The 25,722-nt window shown below is 38.5% G+C and overlaps 1 protein-coding gene across 2 annotated transcripts in view; it reads left to right on the top strand.

Moving 5' to 3' along the window:
* gcgrb (glucagon receptor b) overlaps positions 1 to 25,722 on the top strand; it is a 155,394-nt gene that overhangs the window by 109,244 nt on the left and 20,428 nt on the right. The window contains exons 5-10 of one of the 2 annotated variants that reach the window (XM_061880574.1): positions 15,004 to 15,092; positions 15,406 to 15,509; positions 17,481 to 17,637; positions 20,109 to 20,268; positions 20,458 to 20,518; positions 20,641 to 20,710. In XM_061880574.1, coding sequence (XP_061736558.1) covers positions 15,004 to 15,092; positions 15,406 to 15,509; positions 17,481 to 17,637; positions 20,109 to 20,268; positions 20,458 to 20,518; positions 20,641 to 20,710 — 641 coding nt within the window. Of the gene's footprint in view, positions 1 to 15,003; positions 15,093 to 15,402; positions 15,510 to 17,480; positions 17,638 to 20,108; positions 20,269 to 20,457; positions 20,519 to 20,640; positions 20,711 to 25,722 lie in introns of both variants that reach the window. The other variant, XM_061880573.1, reaches the window with a different exon arrangement.

The raw sequence follows: 25,722 nt of genomic DNA, 5'->3' as shown, positions 1-25,722 counted from the left end.
GGGCACATTAAACATGTTTCTTATTGCAGTTAAGTCCTTAAATAAAAAAGTGAACATACAAGACAACTTATCTTTTAGTAGTAAGTAAACAAACCAAGAATCCTAATTAGTCTGCTGACATATGCAGCAACATATTCTGTCCTTTTTCATTCTATTATTTCGTCAACATTATTAAGGACAAACGGTAGAAAATGAATTATTAATCTACTTGTTCATTTACTTTTAATATCTGCTTACTTTCTATTTTAACATGTTCTGTCTACACTTCTGTTAAAATGTAACAATCACTTATTATTCTGTTGTTTGATACTTTACATTAGTTTTGAATGTTACCCCAAATTTGGGTATCAATTCGATACCAAGTAGTTACAGGATCATACGTTGGTCATATTCAAAGTTCTCATGTGTCCAGGGACATATTTCCTGAGTTTATAAACATAATATACATTTTAAAAAAAAGGAAAAAGAAGATGTGATGCCAAAACATATTGACGTAATCATAGTAGTATCAACTAGATACGCGCCTGTACTTGGTATCATTACAGTGGATGTTAGGTGTTGATCCACCAATGGCGTTTGTTTACATTTTGACGCGGTGTGTAGTGAAACATGTTTAGCAATTTCTCGTCCTGCAGGGATGATACTTGTAAGAAACTTACTTTAATTATCGCCATGGAGACCAGGATTAGTGATTTAGAAGTAGCTAAAACACTGCTGACTGCGGCTGGACTTTAGCCAACAGCTGAAGGTGTTTCATCGGTTCACCATTATCGTCAGTTTTCAAGCCAAAATGCGTCCGTTCTCCCTTTTCTGTCTACACACTGTGGGTGTGGGACCAGTACGTTTCAGAGGCGGTATCGTACCGAAAATGATTCATAAGTATTGCGGTACTATACTAATACCAGTAAAAACCTTACTTTAAACTTTTGAAACTAAATTTTTACCATCGTTTTAACTAAAAACACGTTTACCAGTGATAATGGTAAAACACAACGTAGGAAGGGGATTTATATGGCCCAGTTTGTCACGGTTTACCTGACACATGAAACGTGACAAATTGCACTATCTGCTTTAGCCGCCAATTGGCAGTCAAGTGTCGAGTACATTAAAATGTGTTTTTTGTGGCAATTCCAACTTTGACCACGGCGTCAGTTGCTGTGTCAAGTGGCGCTGTCCATCATTTTCAGCTGCCTGCATTGCAAAATGAATAACCCATCCTTTCTCTCATGGGAAATCTATCCAGGAATGGGGCCATATGAATTCCTTCTCTACTGGAAATGCGAATTACACTTTTTTTTCCTTCCGTCATCCACAATCCTTATGTGAGCTGTCAACACAAGTCAGCATGGCTCATAGTGTAGAATGGTCGTCTCCCAACCTGAAAGATGTGGGTTCGATTCCTCAGTCTCCCTGTGATCCAAGTTTTCAAAGTCGACCAACTTCTCAACTCGTTGCCACAACCTTCTACTATAAAGAAGAAATACTTTATTTATAACCTAGCATTAACGTTTATTTACTCAAAGGCAATACAGCCAAAGCAACTCTAACTTTTCCTTATTATTGTCACGCCTGTAAGTTATGTTTTGGTCATGCTATGTTTAGTTTTTGGACATTCAGTCACGTTTTTCACTTCCTGGTTTTGTTTGTTTCCATGCCAACGCATTAGTTCCCACCATGTCACGCCCCTGCCCTCAGTCCCACACCTGTTCCTGATTATCACAGCCAGTATTTAAGTAATTTTCTTTCTGTTCATCATTCTGGGATCTTCACACTCGCACACACGCTACCCATGCTGCACCTCCTTCATGCCCTCGTCCATAGTTCCATGCCGTGTAAGTTTTTGTATTTATGCCATGTGCTAGTTTTGTTTATAGTTTATTATTATTATTCATGCCAATCGAGCAAGTGTTTTTGTTTCATGTTTGTAGTTTTGCATTTATGCTAGTCTTTTGTTTGTTCATAGCCAAGTGTCTGTACCTCCTTGTGAGCGCCCTTAGTTTGTTTATTTTTTATTATAGTTTTAAATAAACAACTATGTACTCACGTCCACGCCTCGCTCGTGTTGATCCTCATCTGCATCGAATAAACAATCCATGTCCAAGCCTAGTGATGACAATTATTTATTTTATGGCGAGTCGCAACCAAGGTTATTAGCAGCTCAGCAAGGGAGTGTGTCACTACACCAGAAATGTATTTCTTATATAAACGATATTTGCAAAGTTACAAAAGACTTGAAGTTAGTTTTATTTGCAGATGACACAACTGCTTTCTGTTCAGGAGAGAACACAGGGAAGATAATACAAATAATAACGGAAGAAAGGAATAAATTAAAAAAAATGGTTTGATAAAAACAGGCTATCCTTGAATCTCAGTAAAACTAAAATAATGCTATTTGGTCAGAGTAGAAAAGAGCATCAGACACGAATACAAATTGATGGAATAGATATCGAAAGGGTAAAAGAAACCTGATTTTTGGGAGTATTAATAGATGATAAAATGAACTGGAAATCTCATATACAAAACAAACAACATAAGGTGGCAAAACATATTTCAATAATGAATAAAGCAAAATACGTCCTGGGCCAAAAATCACTTAATATTCTCTACTGCTCGCTAGTGTTACCATACCTGAGTTATTGTGCAGAAATATGGGGAAACAACTACAAATGTGCGCTACATTCGTTAACTGTGTTACAAAAAAGATCGATTAGAATAATACACAATGTTAGATATAGAGAACATACAAGCCCTTTATTTATTGAGTCAAAAATATTAAAGCTCGATGACTTGATAAAATTGCAAACAGCTAAATTGATGTACAAAGTAAATTATAACCTGCTACCAAAGAATGTACAACAATTCTTCTCAACTAAAGAGGAGAAATATAACCTTAGAGGAAAATCCAACTTAAAACATTTGTATGCCCGTACAACACTTGAAACTTTTAGCATATCAGTATGTGGAATTAAATTATGGAATGGATTAAGTAAAGAAGTTAAACATTGTACTGATATGAGCCAGTTTAAGAGGATGTTTAAATTAATAGTGCTTACAAAGTACAAAGAAGAAATAGTATGAGAAACACTTTCAAACTTATTGAAAATAAGATATTCTTCATCTTAGTATGTCACTGACTGAAATAATTAAGTACATGTTAGAAAACTGCTGTGTTAATCACTCATAGATGTCATTTTGCTATTTTGATATTTTGCTGTAAAGAAGGTCAGTGAATAATTGTATATATTGTGGGCGCTCTGAAGTGGAAAAGGGGTAGGATTAAATAAGCTTTGCTTCTTCCTACTCCTTTTCGGACATGATGTATTGTGTATTGCGAAATGATGAATTTAACTGATGTATAATGTTGTATGTATGTCATGTTCGAAATAAACTAAGAAAAGAAAGAAGAAAGAAAAGAAAGAAAGTAGTTCCTCTGTGATAGCTCTTCCAGTAACAATGTTGGCATTTAAATAAAGCATTGTTGGCGGTTTTGGGACTTTTTAGAGAGCTTTATAGCACCGGTCACCAACCTTTTTTGCACTACGGACCGGGGTAATGTCGGCATTATTTTCAGGGACCGGCTTCCCACTCGTGAAAAATACAACTTACAGTAACGCTGATTAATGGGATCCATGGGCTTGTTTCTTTGCAATGAAATGCTGAGGGAAATCAGCCTTTGGCTACAATCTGTCACATTTATATTTGATATGTTCATTAATGTGCATTGTATCATGTCACAAACGTATAACAAATGGCAAATTCCTAGGAGGAGTTTTGTTGTACATCATTGGTGTGTCTAGTGCAGTGGTCCCCAACCTTTTTGTATCCGCGGACCGGTCAACGCTTAATCATTTGTCCCGCGGCCCGGGGGGGTGGGGGGAATCCTTTTTTTAATTTATTTTTTTTATTTATTTATTCTTTAATCTTTTTTCTCTGTCATGAAAAAGGGAGGTTTTTGTGGTTGGTGCACTAATTGTAAGTGTCTATTGTGTTTTTTATGTTGATTGGCAACACTAAATTGGCCCTAGTGTGTGAATGTGAGTGTGAATGTTGTCTGTCTATCTGTGTTGGCCCTGCGATGAGATGGCGACTTGTCCAGGGTGTACACCGCCTTCCGCCCGATTGTAGCTGAGATAGGCGCCAGCGCCCCCCGTGACCCCAAAAAGGGAATAAGCGGTAGAAAATGGATGGATGGATGGATGTTGATTTAATAAAAAATTAAAAATAAAATATATTTTTTATTTATTCTTTTTTTTTTTTTTTTAATAAAAATGAATACAAAATTCTTCTGCGGCCCGGTACCATTCGGTGGTTGGGGACCACTGGTCTAGTGCGCAGGTGTCAAACTCAACTCAGATCTGCCCCTCCACGTCATTTTATATGGTCCGCAAAAGCTTGGAAATATGTGTCTATAAAAAATCTTATATTTTCTTACTTTACTTACTTATTTTCTTACTAAAGGTATTAGGGTTTTTTTTTCCCAGTTTGACAGGGAAAAAGATTGTTTCCAATATTGCAACAAATATTATAGTATCTAACTTTTATGGTAAAAATCCAAAAAAATACTTAATTGATGCTTAACTTATGGTTTTGAAGCAAGGTATCCATCAAATTATACACTATAAAAATGACCAATATATTTTTCTGTAAAATGTAGGAAGTTTTTTACAACATATTAATGTAAGTTGAAAAAAACCTGACCAATGTTTGTTTTTTTACAGTAAAATTCTGTCAACTGAGCTGTCAGTTTGTTAGTTTTTTTTAAATCCACAGTTGATGATTTTATGGTATCACATTTTATTATGTAAAAAAAATGGCATCTGAGTTGCCAAAATAAAATTAAATAGTGGTACTGGTTTTCCATTTGCAGTAATATGTTGTAAAATTAATAATAATTTAAAAAAATATATATATTTTACAGTAGAAGTCTGGCAACTACGCTGCCAGTTTTTTTTTCAGTGGTCAAATCCTCAGATTTTTTTTTATTCTTTACTTAAAAAATGTTTTTAAATATTTAAATTCATCGGCATATTCAATAACTATTTACTGTTCAAGCGGTCCTCTATTGGCAGCCATGACTGCGGTGTGGCCCTCAATAAAAACAAGTTTGACAACCCTTAGTCTAGTGCAGGGGTCGGGAACCTTTTTTGCTGAGAGAGCCATACAAGCCAAATATTTTAAAAAGTATTTCCGTGAGAGCCATATAATATTTTTTTAAGACTGAACACAACTAAACGTGTGCATTTTTAAGTAAAACCAACATTTTTACAGTACAATAAGTCTCTTATTCTTTTTAATAACACTGTTATTCTGAAGCGAACCAACAATACATAAAATATTTCTTACCATTAATGTGACTTCTTAAGCAGGTGCGGTAGAAACCAGATGGATGGATTAAAATGCATGAGAATGTTTTATATTTTGAACGTTATTTTTGACGCTATGACTACCAGCAGAATTATTCATCACTTATCGTGTTAAGCAATGTCAGCTAAGATTTATCTGAAAGCAGTCATCAAAAGAGCCACATATGGCTCTAGAGCCATAGGTTCCCTACCCCTGGTCTAGTGGGACAGGCCAAAGTTAAGTTGGAGAAAATGCAGTCCTTTATAAATTATTTAATGTTTCTCTCCGGCCTTGGTAGCTAATGCTACACGGACCAGTACCGGTCTCCGGACCGGTGGTTGGGTACCACCGCATTATAGGAAGAATACAGTATATGAATCTCATGCATGCAATGTTGGCTAACTCTTACTAGCAGTTTTCACTATTTAGACCATTGCAAAAACATCCTGCACATTGGAGACACTTTTTGTGGGTGTATGTCTGTTTTGTAACTTGTGATAGGAGCCCATGTGTTCTATTCATGATAGATCATGAGAGAGAAAACATTGACACAGAATCTATTCACCAAAACACGAATTCATAGAATATGGACACTGTGAAAGCGCTTTTCATCAGATCATTTTTTTTTTAAATCTCCTTCAACGCTTACAAATGCAGCTATTTTTTTTTATCTGAGTAATTTCAAAACTTTGACTGAAGTGAAGGCATTTAAAAAATCAGTAACCTTGCTTCATTTGATAGGACACCGCTTACAGTTTATCATTAAAATCAACACATTTGATGCCAAAATTGTACAAACTGTACAAACATACATATACACACATTTTACATTTACATTCACTGTACAAACATACATATATACATACTGTACATATATATTCATTGTACAAACATACATATATACATACTGTATACATACATTAACTGTATAAATATACATACAACATTATTGTACACATACATTAACTGTATAAACATACATATATACATACTGTACTCATACATTAACTGTATAAACATACATATATACATATTGTACACATACATTAACTGTATAAACATACATATAACATTAATGTACACATACATTGACTGTATAAACATACATACATACATATTGTACATATACATTCACTGTATAAACATTTATATAAAAATGGTACATATATATTCACTGTACAAACATACACACACACAAACTGTACATATACTGTATATTCACTGTACAAACATTCATACATACATAATGTACATATATACATTATCTGTATAAACATACATATATGCACTCTGCACATATACATTAACTGTATAAACATACATATATAAATACTGTACATATACATTAACTGTATAAACATACTGTACATATACACATACTGTACACATGCATTAACTGTATAAACATCCATATATACATAATGTACATATATACATTAACTGTATAAACATACATATACCATTACTGTTCACATACATTAACTGTATAAACATACATATATACATACATTGGGACGGCGTGGCGCAGTGGAAGAGTGGCCGTGCGCAACCCGAGGGTCACTGGTTCAAATCCCACCTAGAACCAACCTCGTCACGTCCGTTGTGTCCTGAGCAAGACACTTCACCCTTGCTCCTGATGGTGCTGGTTGGCGCCTTGCATGGCAGCTCCCTCCATCAGTGTGTGAATGTGTGTGTGAATGGGTAAATGTGGAAGTAGTGTCAAAGCGCTTTGAGTACCTTGAAGGTAGAAAAGCGCTATACAAGTACAACCCATTTATCATTTATCATTTATATACATTAACTGTATTACATACATATTGTACATATACATTCACTGTATAAACATATATATACATACTGTACATATACACATACACTCATGCATATAATCATGTTTCATCAAACTTATATAAACAGTGTTACCCTAGGGCAGGGGTGTCCAAAGTGCAGCCCAGGGGCCATTTGTGGCCCTCGGCTATTTTTTTTTAAATATTACTGAAAAAGAAAATGAAACATAAACATGTGAAATAAAACACCAAACAGGTGAAATGTAACGAGAAAACATTGCAATTTTGTTTCTAATAACACAAAGCTGCCATGCAGGCATTTTTTTTCATTTAAAAATGTAATTATTAAAAGAAGATTATAATAATCAAAGGTGATGTTTTGAATTAGTGAGCTATTTAACGCTCCAGGTACTTCACATCAAAAATGAAATATTTTTTGGGGGAAAGAATTGCTTATATTATGTGTTTGCCGTAAAGTTTTCTTTGACAAAAAGGGTGTAAAATAAACAAACAAACAAAAAAAAATCCCAAATAATAAAAGCTTAAAATCAACAGATATATCTGAAGTTGATCTAGAGACTCAGGCGTTGGAAGAAAAAAAAATGTGTGACTTAATTTTAACACTTTCATGAGTGGGACACTTGAATCCCCAAGAATTTTAGTGAGACTTTTTTTTTTTTACAGTCATTGCTCAAAAAAAACAAAACAATCAAAATCAATGTTATATTGATTATATAACATATACTTATATAACATATAACATTAGTGCCCAAGGCATGGGTAACTTACACATCTGCGAAGGCACCATTAATGCTGAAAGATACATACAGGTTTTGGAGCAACATATGTTGTCATCCAAGCAACGTTATCATGGACGCCCCTGCTTATTTCAGCAAAACAATGCCAAGCCACGTGTTACAACAGCGTGGCTTCGTAGTAAAAGAGTGCGGGTACTTTCCTGGCCCGCCTGCAGTCCAGACCTGTCTCCCATCAAAAATGTGTGGCGCATTATGAAGCGTAAAATACGACAGCGGAGACCCCGGACTGTTAAACGACAGAAGCTCTACATAAAAAAAGAATGGGAAAGAATTCCACTCTCAAAGCTTCAACAATTAGTTTCCTCAGTTTCCAAACATTTGAGTGTTGTTAAAAGAAAAGGTGATGTAACACAGTGGTGAACATGCCCTTTCCCAACTACTTTGGCACGTGTTGCAGCCATGAAATTCTAAGTTATTTATTATTTGCAAAAAAAAAATGATGAGTTTGAACATCAAATAGCTTGTCTTTGTAGTGCATTCAACTGAATATCGGTTGAAAAGGATTTACAAATCATTGTATTTTGTTTATATTTACATCTAACACAATTTCCCAACTCATATGGAAACGGGGTTTGTATATATATATATATATATATATATATATATATATATATATACAGTATATATATATATATATATATATATATATTCTGAAGCCGTCTTGATCCAGTTAGAGTTCTTAGTCACGGGTTGAGCGGCTGATTTTGAATTGGCCGAGGGCGTTTTTTTTTTGTTTTTTGTTTTTTTTAAGTTTTTTTAGTGTGAGCAAACACAGCTCTTGTTGACAAGCAATTTATCCTCCCGCTTGGTAGAAGTGGTGAACACTGTTGACTGAAACAACAACCAGATTATTGTTGCTGCTGGAAGTGATGAATGTGGAACATCAGTCACTTTTATTGTTCACGCTCCTCTGAAAACAATTATATTCATGATGACGCAAGGTTAGATTTGTTTGGAGATGCACGTCAAGCTCGGCCGGAAGGTTTGGGTGTGTGTGTGTGGTGGGGTCTGTAGTATAATTCCTTTATTCTGTGCAGTGTCTTTGCAGAGATAATGCCGAGGGCAGTCATGTGGTCAGGTAAAACTAATAAAAAGAAGACGTGACTAATTTAACTGTCAACCGCTTAACGCACGACTGGATTTTTTGAGTTGAGATACTTTGACAAGTTTGCCCCAGACAATACGGTAGCAGTTTGTTTTAAATTACACCGGGAAAAGATGGAGTTCAGTGTTTTTTTTGTCGCAGTAGTGGCCACATGGAGAAAAATCTACTCCCAAGTGGGTAAAATCACGGCACGATAAAATAAAAATAAAGACAACTTCGTATGTTTCCTTTGTTTAAAAATAGAACAAGCACATTCTGAAATTGTACAAATCATAATGTTGTTGGGTTGATTTTTTTACAATTACCTGTTGCGGTTAATATTATTCTCTCTTTATTTGTCGTTATTTCTATTTTCTGAATAAATTATGTGATAATGTTGGTGTTGATTTTCAATCCATCAAGATAAAAACATTATATTTAAATCCAATTACAGTATGTTATTCAAGTAGTTTGATCATTTTCCTCGACTGATGTTTAATTTGTACATATGTAGCATCATCTACAAGGATATAAAGAATTGCTATTGTGACATCCAGTGGACACAATTAGAACAGCGGTTTCTTTCATAAATAAATTTAAGTTTATTTTTGTATTTAGCAAACTCCTCCTGCGGGCCGGATAAAACCTGTTCGCGGGCATGATCCGGCCCTGGGGCTTTACGTTTGACACCCCTGCTTTATGGTTAGTTAGGTGCATGAAACATTTTACTGCACATAATCCTTATCAACTGTTTCCACACAACACCCATGTATGATGCCGTGTTTTATTTACTGTAGACAGGGACAATGAATACTATTTATAGGGGTGGGCCAAAGAAAAGGCAAAATAAATAAATAGAGTTGGGTGCGGGGACCCCTACAGGTAGTTCTAGGGCAGGGGTGCCCATTACGTCGATCGCGAGCTACCAGTCGACCGCGGGGGGTGTGTCAGTCGATCTCCAGCCAGGCTTTTAAAATAAATAGACCTAAAAATTAGTGATCATTAATCTTCACCAAGACGTCACTTAAATGACATTAACGGTACCGGAAGGTCTTTGAGATGACGCTGCGCTGGCTGCTGCAAGATCATTATTATGAAAATATGACCAAGAGGAAGGCGAGAAACACTTTTTATTTCAACAGACTCTCGCGCCGTACCTTCCGTCAAAACTCTAAAGGCCGACTGCACATTTCCTATCTTCACAATAAAAGCCCTGCTTCATGCTGCCTGCGCTAACTAAATACAAAGTCTCGGAAAACTGGCGTGCACAAGCGATCCCTCAGAAAGCTGGCGTGCACATCACTTGTGCACGCCAGCTTTCCGAGACTCCTATTTTTTTTAGCGCAGGCAGCATGAAGTAGGGCTTTTATTGTGAAGATAGGAAATGTGCAGTCGGCCTTTAGAGTTTTGACGGAAGGGACGGCGCGAAAGTCTGTTGAAATAAAAAGTATTTCGCGCCTTCCTCTCTGTCATTTTTTCATAATAATGAACTGGCAGCAGCCAGCGTCATCTCACAAGACCCTCGGGTGCCGTGAATGTCAATCAAGCAAGCTACGGAATTTGCCGCCAATGTTTTTCTTGTAAAGTGTATGGAAGCTGGATGAATTAGATGCCAAAAACCAACCACTTTCATGTGGTATTGTACAGAAAGGACAATTTTTTTTCTCCTCCATTTCAAAATGTGGGCGTTATCATCATTACTGTCTGATTCCAATCAATGCAAGTCATCAGAATCAGGTAATACACCAACTTATATTCTTGTCTTTGTGAAAGAAAGATATCTATATGTGTTACACATGCTTGTATTATCTTTAAAAACATTCAACTTGTTTACAAAAATGTCTCTTTCATAAATAAATAAATATAAATGATGTATATAAATGAGGTAGATCCTCTCGAGTTGGTCAATTGAAAAGTAGCTCGCCTGCAGAAAAAGTGTTCTAGGGTATCCCCAGCTATATGACAGATCCTTATTGGGTCCATTTGTACACTCTCAGTTACATTAACATTGATATTATGCATGTGGGCCCATGGATATAAATGCAGTTAAATGTAGCAAGCTACTTTTTCCCAGTCGTTTGTAGTGTAGCTTGCTACAATTCATCCCCTGTAGTTTACCTACATTTATTCAAGAGTAACTTGTAGCTTAGCTTACTACATTTTCCAAGTAGTGTGCCCATCATTGCTAATAGTACACGCTCCTTTATAGATTGCACATGCTGTTTAGCACGAGGTATTTAGATCTAAGTAAAAAAACAAGACCTACATTTCATTAAGTTAAGTGGCTGTCGAACTTTGCACAGGTAAACACGCTGCAGGACTGCTTGCACTGGAGTTTAAATGCAAGCAGATGTCATCCGATATACTTGGATTGTAGCTGATATCCGGCCGGTGGCGGGCCGTGCGTTTCCCACCTAGGCTTTCAGTGATGTCCTGTGTCCAATGATTACCTCTCAAAATGCCATCATTTATGTCACCACATGACCATTGCTGGAGAAATACTATACAGCAGGGGTCGGCAACCCTAGGCTCCGGAGCCGCATGCGGCTCTTGGATCACTCTGATGTGGCTCAGCTGCATACTCGCCGACCCCCCCCATTTTTCCGGTAGGCTTTCCGGATTTCAGTGCCTCTCCCTGAAATTTCCCCAGGATAACATTACCAAAATTTCACCCGGACAACAATATTGAGGGCGGGCCGTGAAGGCAATGCCTTAAACGTCCTATCGACCATGTCGTCACATCCGCTTTAATACTATGCTATCTGAGTGCCGGCCGGCCACATTTAGTGTGCGGCTGGCGATTGAGCGCGATGGGGACAGCAAGGCATACTTATTCAACAGCCATACAGTTTACACTGAGGGTTGTGATATAAACAACTTTAACACTCTTACTAATATGCACCCCACTGTGAACCCACACCAAACAAGAATGATAAACACATTTCGGGAGAACATCCACACTGTAACACAACATAAACACAACAGAAAAAATACCCAGAATCCCATGCATCCCTAACTATTCCGGGCTACCTTATACACCCCCGCAAGCACCAAATTCCCCTCCCCCGTGCGTCGGTTGAGGTGGGCGGGGTTTAGTGCTAGCGGCGGTGTATAATGTAGCCCGGATGAGTTAGGGATGCATGGGATTCTGGGTATGGTTTCTGTTGTGTTTATGTTGTGTTACAGTGCGGATGTTCTCCGGAAATGTGTTTGTCATTCTTGTTTGGTGTGGGTTCACAGTGTGGCGAATATTAATAAGACTGCTAAAGTTGTTTATATCACAACCCTCAGTGTAACCTGCATGGTTGTTGAACAAGTATGCCTTGCAGTCGCCTAATACAACATGTAAACAAGCTGGTAAGCTGTTTGTTACGGCTGTAGAGGGCGCTAAACGCATTGTCATCATAGGACGCCCTTACTATTGTTGATTGAGTGGAAATCAGCAGGCAATCGAGAGAATGATTGCCCTGAAACTCGGTAGTCTCGCGGGAAAAAACTTGCAGGCCGCACCAATATTATAGTTACATATTAAGGTGCGGGCAGCGTGTATAAGACCCCTGGTTAATACATAGCACAAAGCAAAAACAAACTTTGTTCGCTGTGTTATTTCATTTTGAATTTCAAAAGAGTCTTGTAGCTCCCATAGTTTTCTTTATTTTGTGAAACGGGTCAAAATGGCTCTTTGATATACAGGAACACATTTATGCACTACTTGGCATTTACACACATCAACAGTGTACAAAACGGGTTATTTTCTGGCGAATTGAAAAATCAATAAGCCCTCATCAGCAATTATAACATACTTTATGTGGCACTGTCAAATTTAAAATTGCAAAAAACATATTACACGTGAAAAAAAAGAGAAATAAAACATCTGAACTCACAATCTATAGAACCCATTCGAGGTTCCGGGGTTGGCCGACATGGTCTCACAAGATGTGGTTTGTCTTTAAATATCCCTCTTGAAAATGGCCTTGCAAATATATGTGTTGCCTTGTCTAATCATAAAAGATGCAGACGAGGCGTGTTGGCTGAGTTCTTACAGTTTACTCCACAAGGTGATCGACAAAAACATCTTGCTACCAGCGTGGCTACATTCAACAACCTAAACGGGGCTACTGCGCATGCTCTTCACATCTATGGCATGCTGGGTAATGGAGTTCTTATGTTACCTAGCTCATAACATCACAATATATATCTGAAGGCCTTACTGACAACAACTCGTGATCTGATTGGCTATCGCAACTGTCTGTCAAATGTTTGTGTCCGTTCAATTACGGCTGCATTGTTGATTCTGAAGGCCTCGGGCAGATTTGGTACAGCATGGCAACAGAAGCTAACTGAATTCTGATTGGATAAAAAACTCTATAACCTAAAAACAACAGCACTGGAAGGATAATAATATGACATGAAGAGAATATGAACCATTTTAGATATATAGGAAAAGTACATTAAAAATCACCTTTATCTTTAATTATGATCATGGTTATGTTAGGCCAGCAGAGAAGGCCTTGCTGGCCCTGATGGCACACCACTGTATCTGGCTGATATCGAACATCCGTATCACATCGGGACACCCCTACATAGAAATAGTTCACTTCTTAAAGGCCTACTGAAATGAGATTTTCTTATTTAAACGGGAATAGCAGGTCCATTCTATGTGTCATACTTGATCATTTCGCGACATTGCCTTATTTTTGCTGAAAGGATTTAGTAGAGAACATCGACGATAAAGTTCCCAACTTTTGGTCGCTAATAGAAAAGCCCTGCCTTTACCGGAAGTATGTGCGCGTGACGTCACGAGTTGCAGGGCTCCACACATATTCACAATGTTTATAATGGGAGCCACCAGTAGTAAGAGCAATTCGGACCGAGAAAGCGACAATTTCCCCATTAATTTGAGCGATGATGAAAGATTTGTGAATTAGGATATTGATAGTGAAAGACTAGAAAAAAAAAGAAAAAAAAGTGACGGCTCCGGGCGGCGGCAGTGTGAGCATCCATCCATCCATTTTCTACCGCTTATTCCCTTTCGGGGTTGCGGGGGGCGCTGGCGCCTATCTCAGCTACAATCGGGTGGAAGGCAGGGTACACCCTGGACAAGTCACCACCTCATCACAGGGCCAACACAGATAGACAGACAACATTCACACTCACATTCACACACTATGGCCAATTTAGTCTCGCCAATCAACCTATCCCCAGGTGATTTCAGATGTAATTAGACACATTTACTAGGATAATTCGGAAATATCCCTTATCTGCTTATTGTTTTAATAGTGTTTTAGTGAGATTTTAAAGATTGTAAAGACATACCTTGAGGTCGGATAGCTGCGGTAAACACGCAGTGTCTCAGAGAGAAGCCGAGGAGCCAAGCTCACAGCTGCCTTTTTTGACAGCTACTGCAGGACGACGAATAATCCACTGATGTCTCCGGTAAGATTTATATCACAATATCCCCATTCAAAAACATGCTGGTTGACGTAGAGAAAACATGTTCGCTTGACCGCTCTGCTTCACAACAAACAAAGAAACACCTGCTGTGTCTCGGTGCTAAAGACAGCTGCAATCCACCGCTTTCCACCAACATCATTGTTCTTTACAGTCTCCATTATTAAATGAACTAATTGCAAAAGATTCAGCGACACAGATGTCCAAAATACTGTGTAATTATGCAGTTAAAGCAGACGACTTTTAGCCGCGAGTGGTGCAGCGCTAATATTTCCTGACAGTCCGTGACGTCACGCATACGCGAAATTTAAAATTGCAATTTAGTAACCTAAAAAGGCCATATTGGCTTGTGTTGCAATGTTAATATTTCATCATTGATATATAAACTATCAGACTGCGTGGTCGGTAGTAGTGGGTTTCAGTAGGCCTTTAAGTGAGTCGGCTCAAGACAGCCTTGTTTGATTCGTCTCCTCGTTGTCTTCCTCATGCAATATTTGCCTTTTTGTGTCCGTTTGAACAGTCCAACAGGGTTTGGTCTACAGATTCTGCACTAAAGATGGTAGATGGGTACAAAAAAATACCAGCGAGTGTGAGGACGACTCTGGCCAGGTGAGGTGTGTGTGTGTGTGTGTGTGTGTGTGTGTGTGTGTGTGTGTGTGTGTGTGTGTGTGTGTGTGTGTGTGCGTGTGCGTGTGTGTGTGTGTACACCGCATGCGTGTGTGAGTCCCGATCTCGTTACATGTTTTAAAACCGCTTGAAGTCAGATGGGCAGATGGGTGGCTAATGAAAGGACTTTTGACTTACATGACCTGATTTATCGGGTGAAATACCTCCCATCTGTTCTTCTTGCACGTCTCTGTATGTTGTGTGAAATGCATGTGGTGGAATTACTGTCAACGCCACCTCCGTTATTTTGCAGCAGCAGTATGGCCGCATCCTCAGCCAGTTTCGGATCATGTACACTGTGGGGTACTCGCTCTCTCTGGGAGCTCTGCTACTGGCATTGGGAATCCTCATCACTTTCAGGTAGACCATGGATTGAATAGGGGGTTGTGCAGGAGGGAGGAATGGAAAAGGTATGAATGCAGGGTTGCATTGTATGTCATTAGAAATGAAGACAGTGCGGTATAGAAAAGGTATGGCTGTCAAAAGAAAGCTCATAGATATAAGAGGGGCTGGAAGAAGGAAAGAAAAGGAAACTATAAATACATGAAATATCGGTAACACTTTAGTATGGGGAACATATGCATGTTGAATATGTTCTCTATACTAATATATTGTAAGTAACAAAGACTTAATATAGAGTTATTTGGACACTAGGGGAACATATAAGGGTTACACTGCAAAAACTGAAATCTAAATAAGATTAAATATCTCAAATAAGGGTGATATTTAATTATTCTCACTAAGTAGATTTTATGTTAGTGTTTTACTTGTTTTGAGGGTTTTGGTCCAAAATGATCTCAGTAAGATATTACAGCTTGTTGCTTAGATTTGATGACCTATATTGAGTAAAACATGCCTGAAACTAGAATATCAACCGTTGCAAAGCTGTATCATCAACACTCACAAGTGTAAAACTGATTTTTCAAAGTAAAAACGTCTTATTTTAAGCATGAAAAAAAAAAATCATGACTTTGACACGATTGTGTTTCATAATTAAAACAGATGACAGCCAAATGGACTTTGCTGTTTTATTTTCAATGAAACAATTGAAAACACAAAAGCATTTAGTAGTACAGTTGGCACAGTACATAATATTTAAACATTCAACATGTGACATTTAAAACAAATTTGAACAGAAATAGTTCATGCACATTCAGATAAATTCTTCAAAATTAGAATTAAAAAAAATGTGTCCGGGGGCTGATCTGTATATGTATATATATATATATATATATATATATATATATATATATATATATATATATATATATATATATATATATATATATATATATATATATATATATATATATATATATATATATATATATATATATATATATATACAGTGGGGCAAAAAAGTATTTAGTCAGCCACCGATTGTGCAAGTTCTCCCACTTAAAATGATGACAGAGGTCTGTAATTTTCATCATAGGAACTCTTCAACTGTGAGAGACAGAATGTGAAAAAAAATCCAGGAATTCATATTGTAGGAATTTTAAATAATTTATTTGTAAATTATGGTGGAAAATAAGTATTTGGTCAACCATTCAAAGCTCTCACTGATGGAAGGAGGTTATGGCTCAAAATCTCACAATACATGGCCCCATTCATTCTTTCCTTAACAAGGATCAATCGTCCTGTTCCCTTAGCGGAAAAACAGCCCCAAAGAATCATGTTTCCACCCCCATGCTTCACAGTAGGTATGGTGCTCTTGGGATGCAACTCAGTATTCTTCTTCCTCCAAGAACGACAAGTTGAGTTTATACCAAAAAGTTCTATTTATGTTTCATCTGACCACATAACATCCTCCCAATCCTCTGCTGTATCATCCATGTATCCATTTTGGTAGAAACTCAACTTGTCGTGTTTGGAGGAAGAAGAATACTGAGTTGCATCCCAAGAACACCACACCTACTGTGAAGCATGGGGGTGGAAACATCATGCTTTGGGGCTGTTTTTCTGCTAAGGGGACAGGACGATTGATCCGTGTTAAGGAAAGAATAGATGGGGCCATGTATCGTGAGATTTTGAGCCAAAACCTCTTTCCATCAATGAGAGCTTTTAATGGTTGACCAAATACTTATTTTCCACCATAATTTACAAATAAATTCTTTAAAATTCTTACAATGTGAATTCCTGGATTTTTTTTTCACATTCTGTCTCCCACAGTTGAAGTGTACCTATGATAAAAATTACAGACCTCTGTCATCATTTTAAGTGGGAGAACTTGCACAATCGCTGGCTGACTAAATACTTTTTTGCCCCACTGTATATATTGTAGCTGCATGCAAAAGTCACAATCTCACATACTTGTCACTTCTGCACCAGGAAGCTGCACTGCATGAGGAACAACATCCACATGAACTTGTTTGCCTCCTTCATCCTGAGAGCCGTGTCCATTCTGGTCAAAGACGCCCTGCTGAGCCTCACACTGGACCCCAGGAACAGCGGTGACTCTCGGGCTCAAACCTGGATCAACATACCGGTTAGAGGACACACACCCAGGGGCGTAGCACCAAATTGTGGGCCCCATACACAAGACTACTAACATCCTAAGACAGAGGTGTCCGAACATTTTCCAGCGGGGGCCATATAGAGAAAAATTGAAGGATGCGAGGGCCACTTTTACTGTGGGGCAAAAAATGGAATAAGCGGTAAAAAATGGATGGATGGATGGGTTTTCAGTTATTTCACCTTTTTTTTTTTGTTAAGTACATAACCCCACATGTGTTCATTCATAGTTAAGATGCCTTCAGTGACAATCTACAATGTAAATAGTCATGAAAATAAAAAACACATTGAATGAGGAGAAGGTGTGTCCAAATTTTTGGCCTGTACTGTATGTATTATATATTATTAAAAAAATATTATTCTTATATTAATATCTGCATCCATTCATTAATTTTCTACCGCTTGTCTGTATTATATTGTTTAACCTTCTTCCATCGCTTCACCCTTGTTCCAAAATGCTGGTGCTGTGTGTGGATGCTTGAAGGGTGAGCCTTGATGATATTACGACGTCTGCGTCGAGTGAAAGTGAATTTCGTGTTCGAAGCTAGGTTTGCGCTATCCATGTGGAGCGAACCATTTTGCATTGTTGGAGTGGTTAGGTAGTGTTCATCAAAAGGTTCCAATAACATGGACTCAATTAGTTACAGAAGATTTATTTGCGTCAACACAAAAACGGAGTCTTACAGAGGCTCTGGGGGTTGTTGTCAACACGCATCACTTAGGCAAGAACCTCGATCCCTAAAATCTCAGTTCTTATAGCAAATCATAGGAACTTTTGCTGCCATTAACTGTTAACCCTATCTGTCGCTTTATCGTTGTTCTTCTGAGTTTCCTTTATGCAAAGTGTTATCCGTCAACACGGTTGCCGTGACTACCGGTCTATCGCTAATCTGACAAAGCGCCGGCCTTGCTCAAAACCCCAATCGCGCCTTTTTTCAGTGTGTTAAAACAGACTATCAACCGTTTACCTTGAAGGTTAATCAAAGATTTGAACATCCATTTTGAATCCGGTGAAGTAGTTGAATCCTAGGTTCATTTCATATACAAATGTTAGCATTCTATATTCCACTTTAACCTTTGTTATGCATGAATATTCAATAAGCATTGAGTATACAAGCAGCATTGAAATACTTTCCAAGCTAGGGGTGTCAAACTGGTTTTCGTCGAGGGCCAGACTGCTGCCTTCAGAATGGCCACTTTAAATACAACTGCATATGAATTTGCCGATGCATTTGATTGGAAAAGAAAATCCAAAGATTTCTCGGTAAAAACTGAAAACCCAGTCACCGTAATTCAGTGGTGTTAAACATACGGCCCGAGGCCCCTATCAGGCCCGCGAACAGGCTTTATATGGCCCGCGGAATGAGTTTGCTATGTACAAAAATTAACCTAAAATTTTGAATGAAATAAACAGCTGTTCTAAATGTCTCCACTGGATGTCGCCATAGTAATTAAAAGGCACTTTTAGTAGCCATCCACAAGCTTCTAGCAAGCTTCCGGTTGAATTTTTGACCACTCCTCTTGACAAAATTGGAGCAGTTCATCTAAATGTGTTGCTTTTCTAACATGGACTTGTTTCTTCAGCATTTTCCACACGTTTAAGTCAGGATTTTGGTCATTTTAAGCCAGTGGTTCTCAACCTTTTATCAGTGATGTACCCTCCTATCAACATTTTTTTCATTGAAGTACCCCCTGATCAGATCAAAGAGTTTTTGATGAAAAAAAAGAGATCAAGAAGTACAATACAGCACTATGTCATCAGTTTCTGGTTTATCAAATTGCATGACAGTGCAAAATATTGCTCATTTGTAGTGGTCTTTCTTGAACTATTTGGAAAAAAAGATATGTGAATAAGTAAAAACTTCTTGAAAAATAAACAAGTGATTCAATCATAAATAACAATTTCTACACATAGAAGTAATCATCAACTTAAAGTGCCCTCTTTGGGGATTGTAATAGAGATCCATCTGGATTCATCAACTTCATTCTAAACATTTCTTCACAAAAAAAGAAATCTTTAATATCAATATTTATGAAACATGTCAACAAAAAAATCTAGCTGTCAACACTGAATATTGCATTGTTGCATTTCTTTTCACAGTTTATGAACTTACATTCATATTTTGTTGAAGTATTATTCAATACATATATTTATAAAGGATTTTTTTGATTGTTGCTATTTTTAGAATATTTTTAAAAAATCTCACGTACCTCTCGGCATACCTTCAAGTACCCCCAGGGGTATGCGTACCCCCATTTGAGAACCACTGTTTTAAGCATTGGACCGTCTATAAATTAAAAAAAAACGCAACACGACAGTCGTTTTTTTTTCACTGATTACTACTCAGAGCAAATTTCATGAGAGCAACATAATAAAGCATCACTTACTGTACAATGTCTGCTGTCATTAGGATGAAGACTGATAGAACTGTCTAATATTCCCAGGCTGCCATTTGGTGTCGGGGTGCCGTAGTGATGATGCAGTACACCGTGATGGCCAACAACTATTGGCTGCTGGTGGAGGGCATCTACCTGCACAGCCTGCTCGTCATCACTGTGTTTAGTGAGAAGAAGTACTTCTACATTTACCTGGCCATTGGCTGGGGTAAGCTTTTATATCTGCCAATATCATTTACATGGTCCTCAATTCCATCAGTCATTTATTGATGACAGTGTCTTTTACTGTGCATTCATTGTGCTCACATCTACTCAAATATGTCAATTTTTACCTTTTTAATACTATTTGTCCACACTTTGTGAACTCGAGTCCGAAACCTTCCTCCTTTATTCTCAGGTGCGCCCCTTATCTTCGTTTCTCCATGGATCACAGTAAAGTACCTCTATGAAAATGAAGAGTGAGTCTTTTGTAATGCACTTATCATCTTTTTTGTCCATAACTTGAAGTGAGCCACTGACATTAAGACATGGTAAAAATGTGTATGTCTTTGTGTGTGTGTGTGTTTGTGTGTGTGTGTAGGTGCTGGGAGAGAAATATTAACATGGGATACTGGTGGATCATTCGTTCGCCAATACTGGTTGCTTACCTCGTAAGACTTTCCTATTTTTCTGTTTTGTGTGTGGGTGTGTGGGTGTGTGGGTTGGTTGGTGCATACAGTATATCACAGCAGAAATACAGAACTATATATATATATATATATATATATGTCTTGATTGGATTATCCAGAGAATAGTGCTCGATACCGTGGTAGAGCGCAATATGTAGGTGTGGGAAAAATCACAAGACTACTTCATCTCTACAGAACTGTTTCATGAAGGGTTCCCTCAATCTCCTGATGATTGAGGGAACCCCTCATGAAACAGCTCTGTAGAGATGAAGTAGTCTTGTGATTTTTCCCACACCTACATATATATATATATATCCATTCATCCATTTTCTACCGCTTATTCCCTTTTGGGGTCGCGGGGGGCACTGGCGCCTATCTCAGCTACAATCCGGCGGAAGTCGGGGTACACCCTGGACAAGTCGCCACCTCATCGCAGGGCCAACACAGATAGACGGACAACATTCACACTCACATTCACACACTAGAGCCAATTTTAGTGTTGCCAATCAACCTATCCCCAGGTGTATGTCTTTGGAAGTGGGAGGAAGCCGGAGTACCCGGAGGGAACCCACATATATGTATGTATATGTATATTTATTCTCAAGGTACAACACTATAAAAACTGACTTGGACATTAGAGAAGTCAGGCTACAGCATGTATAGCAGTATAGATTTATTATCAACTGAAAAATGACTCAACACATAGCCCATCCATCCATCCATCCATCTTCTTCCGCTTATCCAAAGTCGGGTCACAGGGGTGGCAGCCTAAGCAGAGAAACCCAAACTTCCCTCTCCCCTCTCCCGGGGGATCGCGAGGCATTCCCAGGCCAGCTGGGAGACATAGTCTCTGCACCGTGTCCTGGGTTTTCTCCGTGGTCTCCTACCACAGATAAGTGTCAGGGTGCCATTCTGACCAGATGCCCGAACCAGTTCATCTGGCTCCTCTGGATGTGGAGGACCAGCGGCTTTACTCTGAGCTCCTCCCGAATTACAGAGTTTCTCACCCTATCACTAAGGGAGTGCCCCGCCACCCGACGGCGAAAACTCATTTTGGCTGCTTGTACCCGTGATTTTGTCCTTTCGGTCATAACCCAAAGCTCATGACCATAGATGAGAAAAGGGACGTAGATCGACCAGTAATTGAGAACTTTGCTTTTTGGCTTACCTCTTTCTTCACCACGACAAACCGATAAAGGGTCCGCATCACTGCAGACGCTGCAACGATCCGCCTGTCGATCTCACGATCCACTCTTCCCTCACTTGTGAACAAGATCCCTAGGTACTTGAACTCCTCCACTTGGGCCGGGATCTCCTCCCCAACCTGGAGATGGAACTAAACCTTTTCCGGGCGAGAACCATGGACCCGGACTTGAAAATTTTCATCCCAGTTGCTTCACTCTCTAACTGATCCAGTGAGAGCTGAAGATCCTGATCCTATGGAGCCAGCAGGTCCATATCATCCGCAAAATGCAGAAGCCTAATCCTGCAGCCACCAAACTGGATCCACTCAACGGCCTGACTGTGCCTATAAATTCTGCCCACGATAGTTATAAACAGAATCAGTGACAAAGTAGAGCCCTGGCACGGTCCAACCCTCACTGCAAACAGGTCAATGTGTACCAAGCTCTGACATTGATCATACAGGGAGCGGACCGCCACGATCAGAAGGTCCGATACCCCATACTCTTTGAGCTCAGCACTTCTTGAGTGAAACTGTCAAATGCCTTCCCCAAATCTACAAAACACTTCTAGACCGGTTAGGTAAACTCCCATGCACCCTCAAGGATCCTGCCGAGTTTTAGAGTTGGTCCATAGTTCCACGACCAGGACAAAAACCACACTGCTCCTCCTGAATCTGAGGTTAGACTATCCGACGTATTCTCCTCTCCAGTACACCTGAATAGACTTTACCGGGAAGGCTAAGGAGTGTGATCCTACGATAGTTGGAACACACCCTCCGTTTTCCCTTTTTAAATAGAGGAACCACCACCCCAGTCTGCCAATCCAGAGGCATTGCCCTCAATGTTCATGCAATGCTGCAGAGTCTTGTCAACCCTGACAGCCCCTTTCGCATCCAGAGTCTTAGGGAGCTCTGGGCGGATGTCATCCACCCTCTGAGCCCTGCCACCGAGGAGCGTCTTAACTAACTCAGCAACCTTCATCCCAGAAATAGGAGAGCCCACCACGGAGTCCCGAGACACCGCTTCCTCATTGGAAGACGAGTATGTGGGATTGAGGAGGTCTTTCGAACTATTCCTTCCACGGATCCACAACATACCCAGTCGACGTCAGCAGGACTCTGTCTCCACTATACACAGTGTTGACAGTGCACCCTTTCCACACCCTGAGGCGGTGGATAGTGGTCCAGAATCGCTTCAAAGCTGTCCGGAAGTCATTCTATTTACTTAATTTTTGCATTAATTTTTTTTTTTTTCATATTTGTGTGTAAAAATGTTACAACTGAGAAAACACTGTTCAAATAAGATATTTAGTTTTTACCCCACATAGAAAAGTGGGTTTAAAGATTCTGCAACATCTCGAAGATGCCTGATTTAAGAATTGTTAGTTAAATAATGCATGTTCTGGAAATAAAAAATGTATATTTTAAAAGTTTTACAAATTTCTAGAAATACCGTATTTTTCGGACTATAAGTCGCAGTTTTTTTCAGGACACATAAGTCAGGAGCGACTGACTTATGTGTGCAATTATTAACACATTACTGTAAAATATCAAATAATATTATTTAGCTCATTCACGTAAGAGACTAGACTTCATGGGATTTAGCGATTAGAAGTGACAGATTGTTTGGTAAACGTATAGCATGTTCTATATCAGGGGTCGGGAACCTTTTTGGCTGAAAGAGCCATAGAAGCCAAATATTTTTAAAAGTATTTCCGTGAGAACCATATCATTTATTTATTTTTTAACACTGAATACAACCATATGCGTGCATTTTTAAGAAAGACCAACATTTTTAGAGTATAATGAGTCTCTTAATCCTTTTAATAACATTGTTATTCTGAGGCTAACCAAAAATAAATAAAATACTTCTTACCATTACCAATAATGACTTCTTGAACAGGTGCGGTAGAAACCGGATGGACGGATGAAAATGCATGAGAATGTCTTGTATTTTGAACGTTATTTTTGACACTGTGATTACCAGCGGAATTATTCATTACTTATCGTGTTAAGCAATGTCAGCTAAGATTTATCTGAGAGTCAGATGCAGTCATCAAAAGAGCCACATCTGGCTCTAGAGCCACAGGTTCCCTACCCCTGTTCTATATGTTATAGTTATTTGAATGACTCTTACCATAATATGTTACGTTAACATACCAGGCACCTTCTCAGTTGGTTATTTATACGTCATATAACTTACACTTATTCAGCCTGTTGTTCACTATTCTTTATTTATTTTAGATTACCTTTCAAATGTCTTTTCTTGGTGTTGGGTTTTATCAAATACATTTCCTCAAAAAATGCGACTTATACTCCAGTGCGACTTACATAGCTTTTTTTCCTTCTTTATTATGCATTTTCGGCAGGTGCGACGTAATCCGAAACAATTTATACTACGAAAAATACAGTACACATTTGTATTCAGGATGTCTTATCAAGTACAATTAACTCTACATACAGATAGTAATTTCACTAGTTTTTAACATGTTTACCTAAAATCTAGTCATTTCATCTTATATTTTGACAGCTCTTTTTTTTTTTTGCAGTGAACTAGAAATGCCCATACAAGTACATCCGTCAATCTGTGATGTCACAAATGGTGCACTGTTAGAAAAAGACTGCAACACGCAGTGTTCAGAGGCATCCAAAGTTGACTAAATGCATGAACCTTAGGATTTGACACACTGGCATTTCTTAACAGGACTATTCAATATTGTAACAACATTTATAAGTCAAAGAAGAGAAAAAAAAAACATGGTTTCCAACATGTATTCAGGTATCATAAAGCAAAGGACGATTGCTCTCTTCAGAAAGTGGCAGTTTTATAACATATGAGCACAAACTCTCCTAAAATGTTCCCTTGCTGAGAAAGCTTAAAGGCCTACTGAAATGAGATTTTCTTATTTAAACGGGTATAGCAGGTTCATTCTATGTCTCATACTTGATCATTTCGCGGTATTGCCATAATTTTGCTGAAAGGATTTAGTAGAGAACATCCACGATAAAGTTTGCAACTTTTGGTCGCTAATAGAAAAGCCTTGCCTGTACCGGAAGTCGCAGTGTGTGGGGGCTCCTCACATCTTCACATTGTTTTTAATGGGAGCCTCCAACAAAAAGAGCTATTCGGACCGAGAAAACGACAATTTCCCCATTAATTTGAGCGAGGATGAAAGATTTGTGTTTGAGGATATTGATAGCGAAGGGCTAGAAAAAGAAAAAAAAAATCAAGTTAAAAAAAGAAAAGGCGATTGCATACGGACGGATTCAGATGTTTTTAGACACATTTACTAAAATAATTATGGGAAATCCCTTATCTTTCCATTGTGTTGCTAGTGTTTTAGTGAGTTTAATAGTACCTGATAGTCGTAGGGGTGTGTCCACGGGCGTCTTGAGGCCAGTGTCTGAGGGAAGTGGACGGCACAAGCTCAGCTGATCTCCGGTAAGTGACGACTTTTTACCACAATTTTCTCACCGAAAACTGCTGGTTGACATTTGGTCGAGATCTATGTTCGCTTGACCGCTCCGATCCATAGGAAAGCTTCACCTCCGGGAATTTTAAAAAAGGAATCACCGTGTGTTTGTAAAGGCTAAAGCTTCCCAACTCCATCTTTCTGCTTTGACTTCTCCATTATTAATTGAACAAATTGCAAAAGATTCAGCAACACAGATGTCCAAAATACTGTGTAATTATGCGGTTAAAGCAGATGACTTTTAGCTGTGTGTGTGTGTGCATACACGTCATCATTCCGCGACGTTTTCAACAAGAAATTCGCAGGAAATTTAAAATTGCAATTTAGTAAACTAAAAA

The sequence above is a fragment of the Nerophis ophidion genome, linkage group LG20 (assembly GCF_033978795.1).
Source record: "Nerophis ophidion isolate RoL-2023_Sa linkage group LG20, RoL_Noph_v1.0, whole genome shotgun sequence".
Classification (NCBI taxonomy): domain Eukaryota; kingdom Metazoa; phylum Chordata; class Actinopteri; order Syngnathiformes; family Syngnathidae; genus Nerophis; species Nerophis ophidion.
The sequence above is the reverse complement of the archived record's forward strand: the minus strand, read 5'-3'. Positions and strand labels throughout refer to the sequence as shown.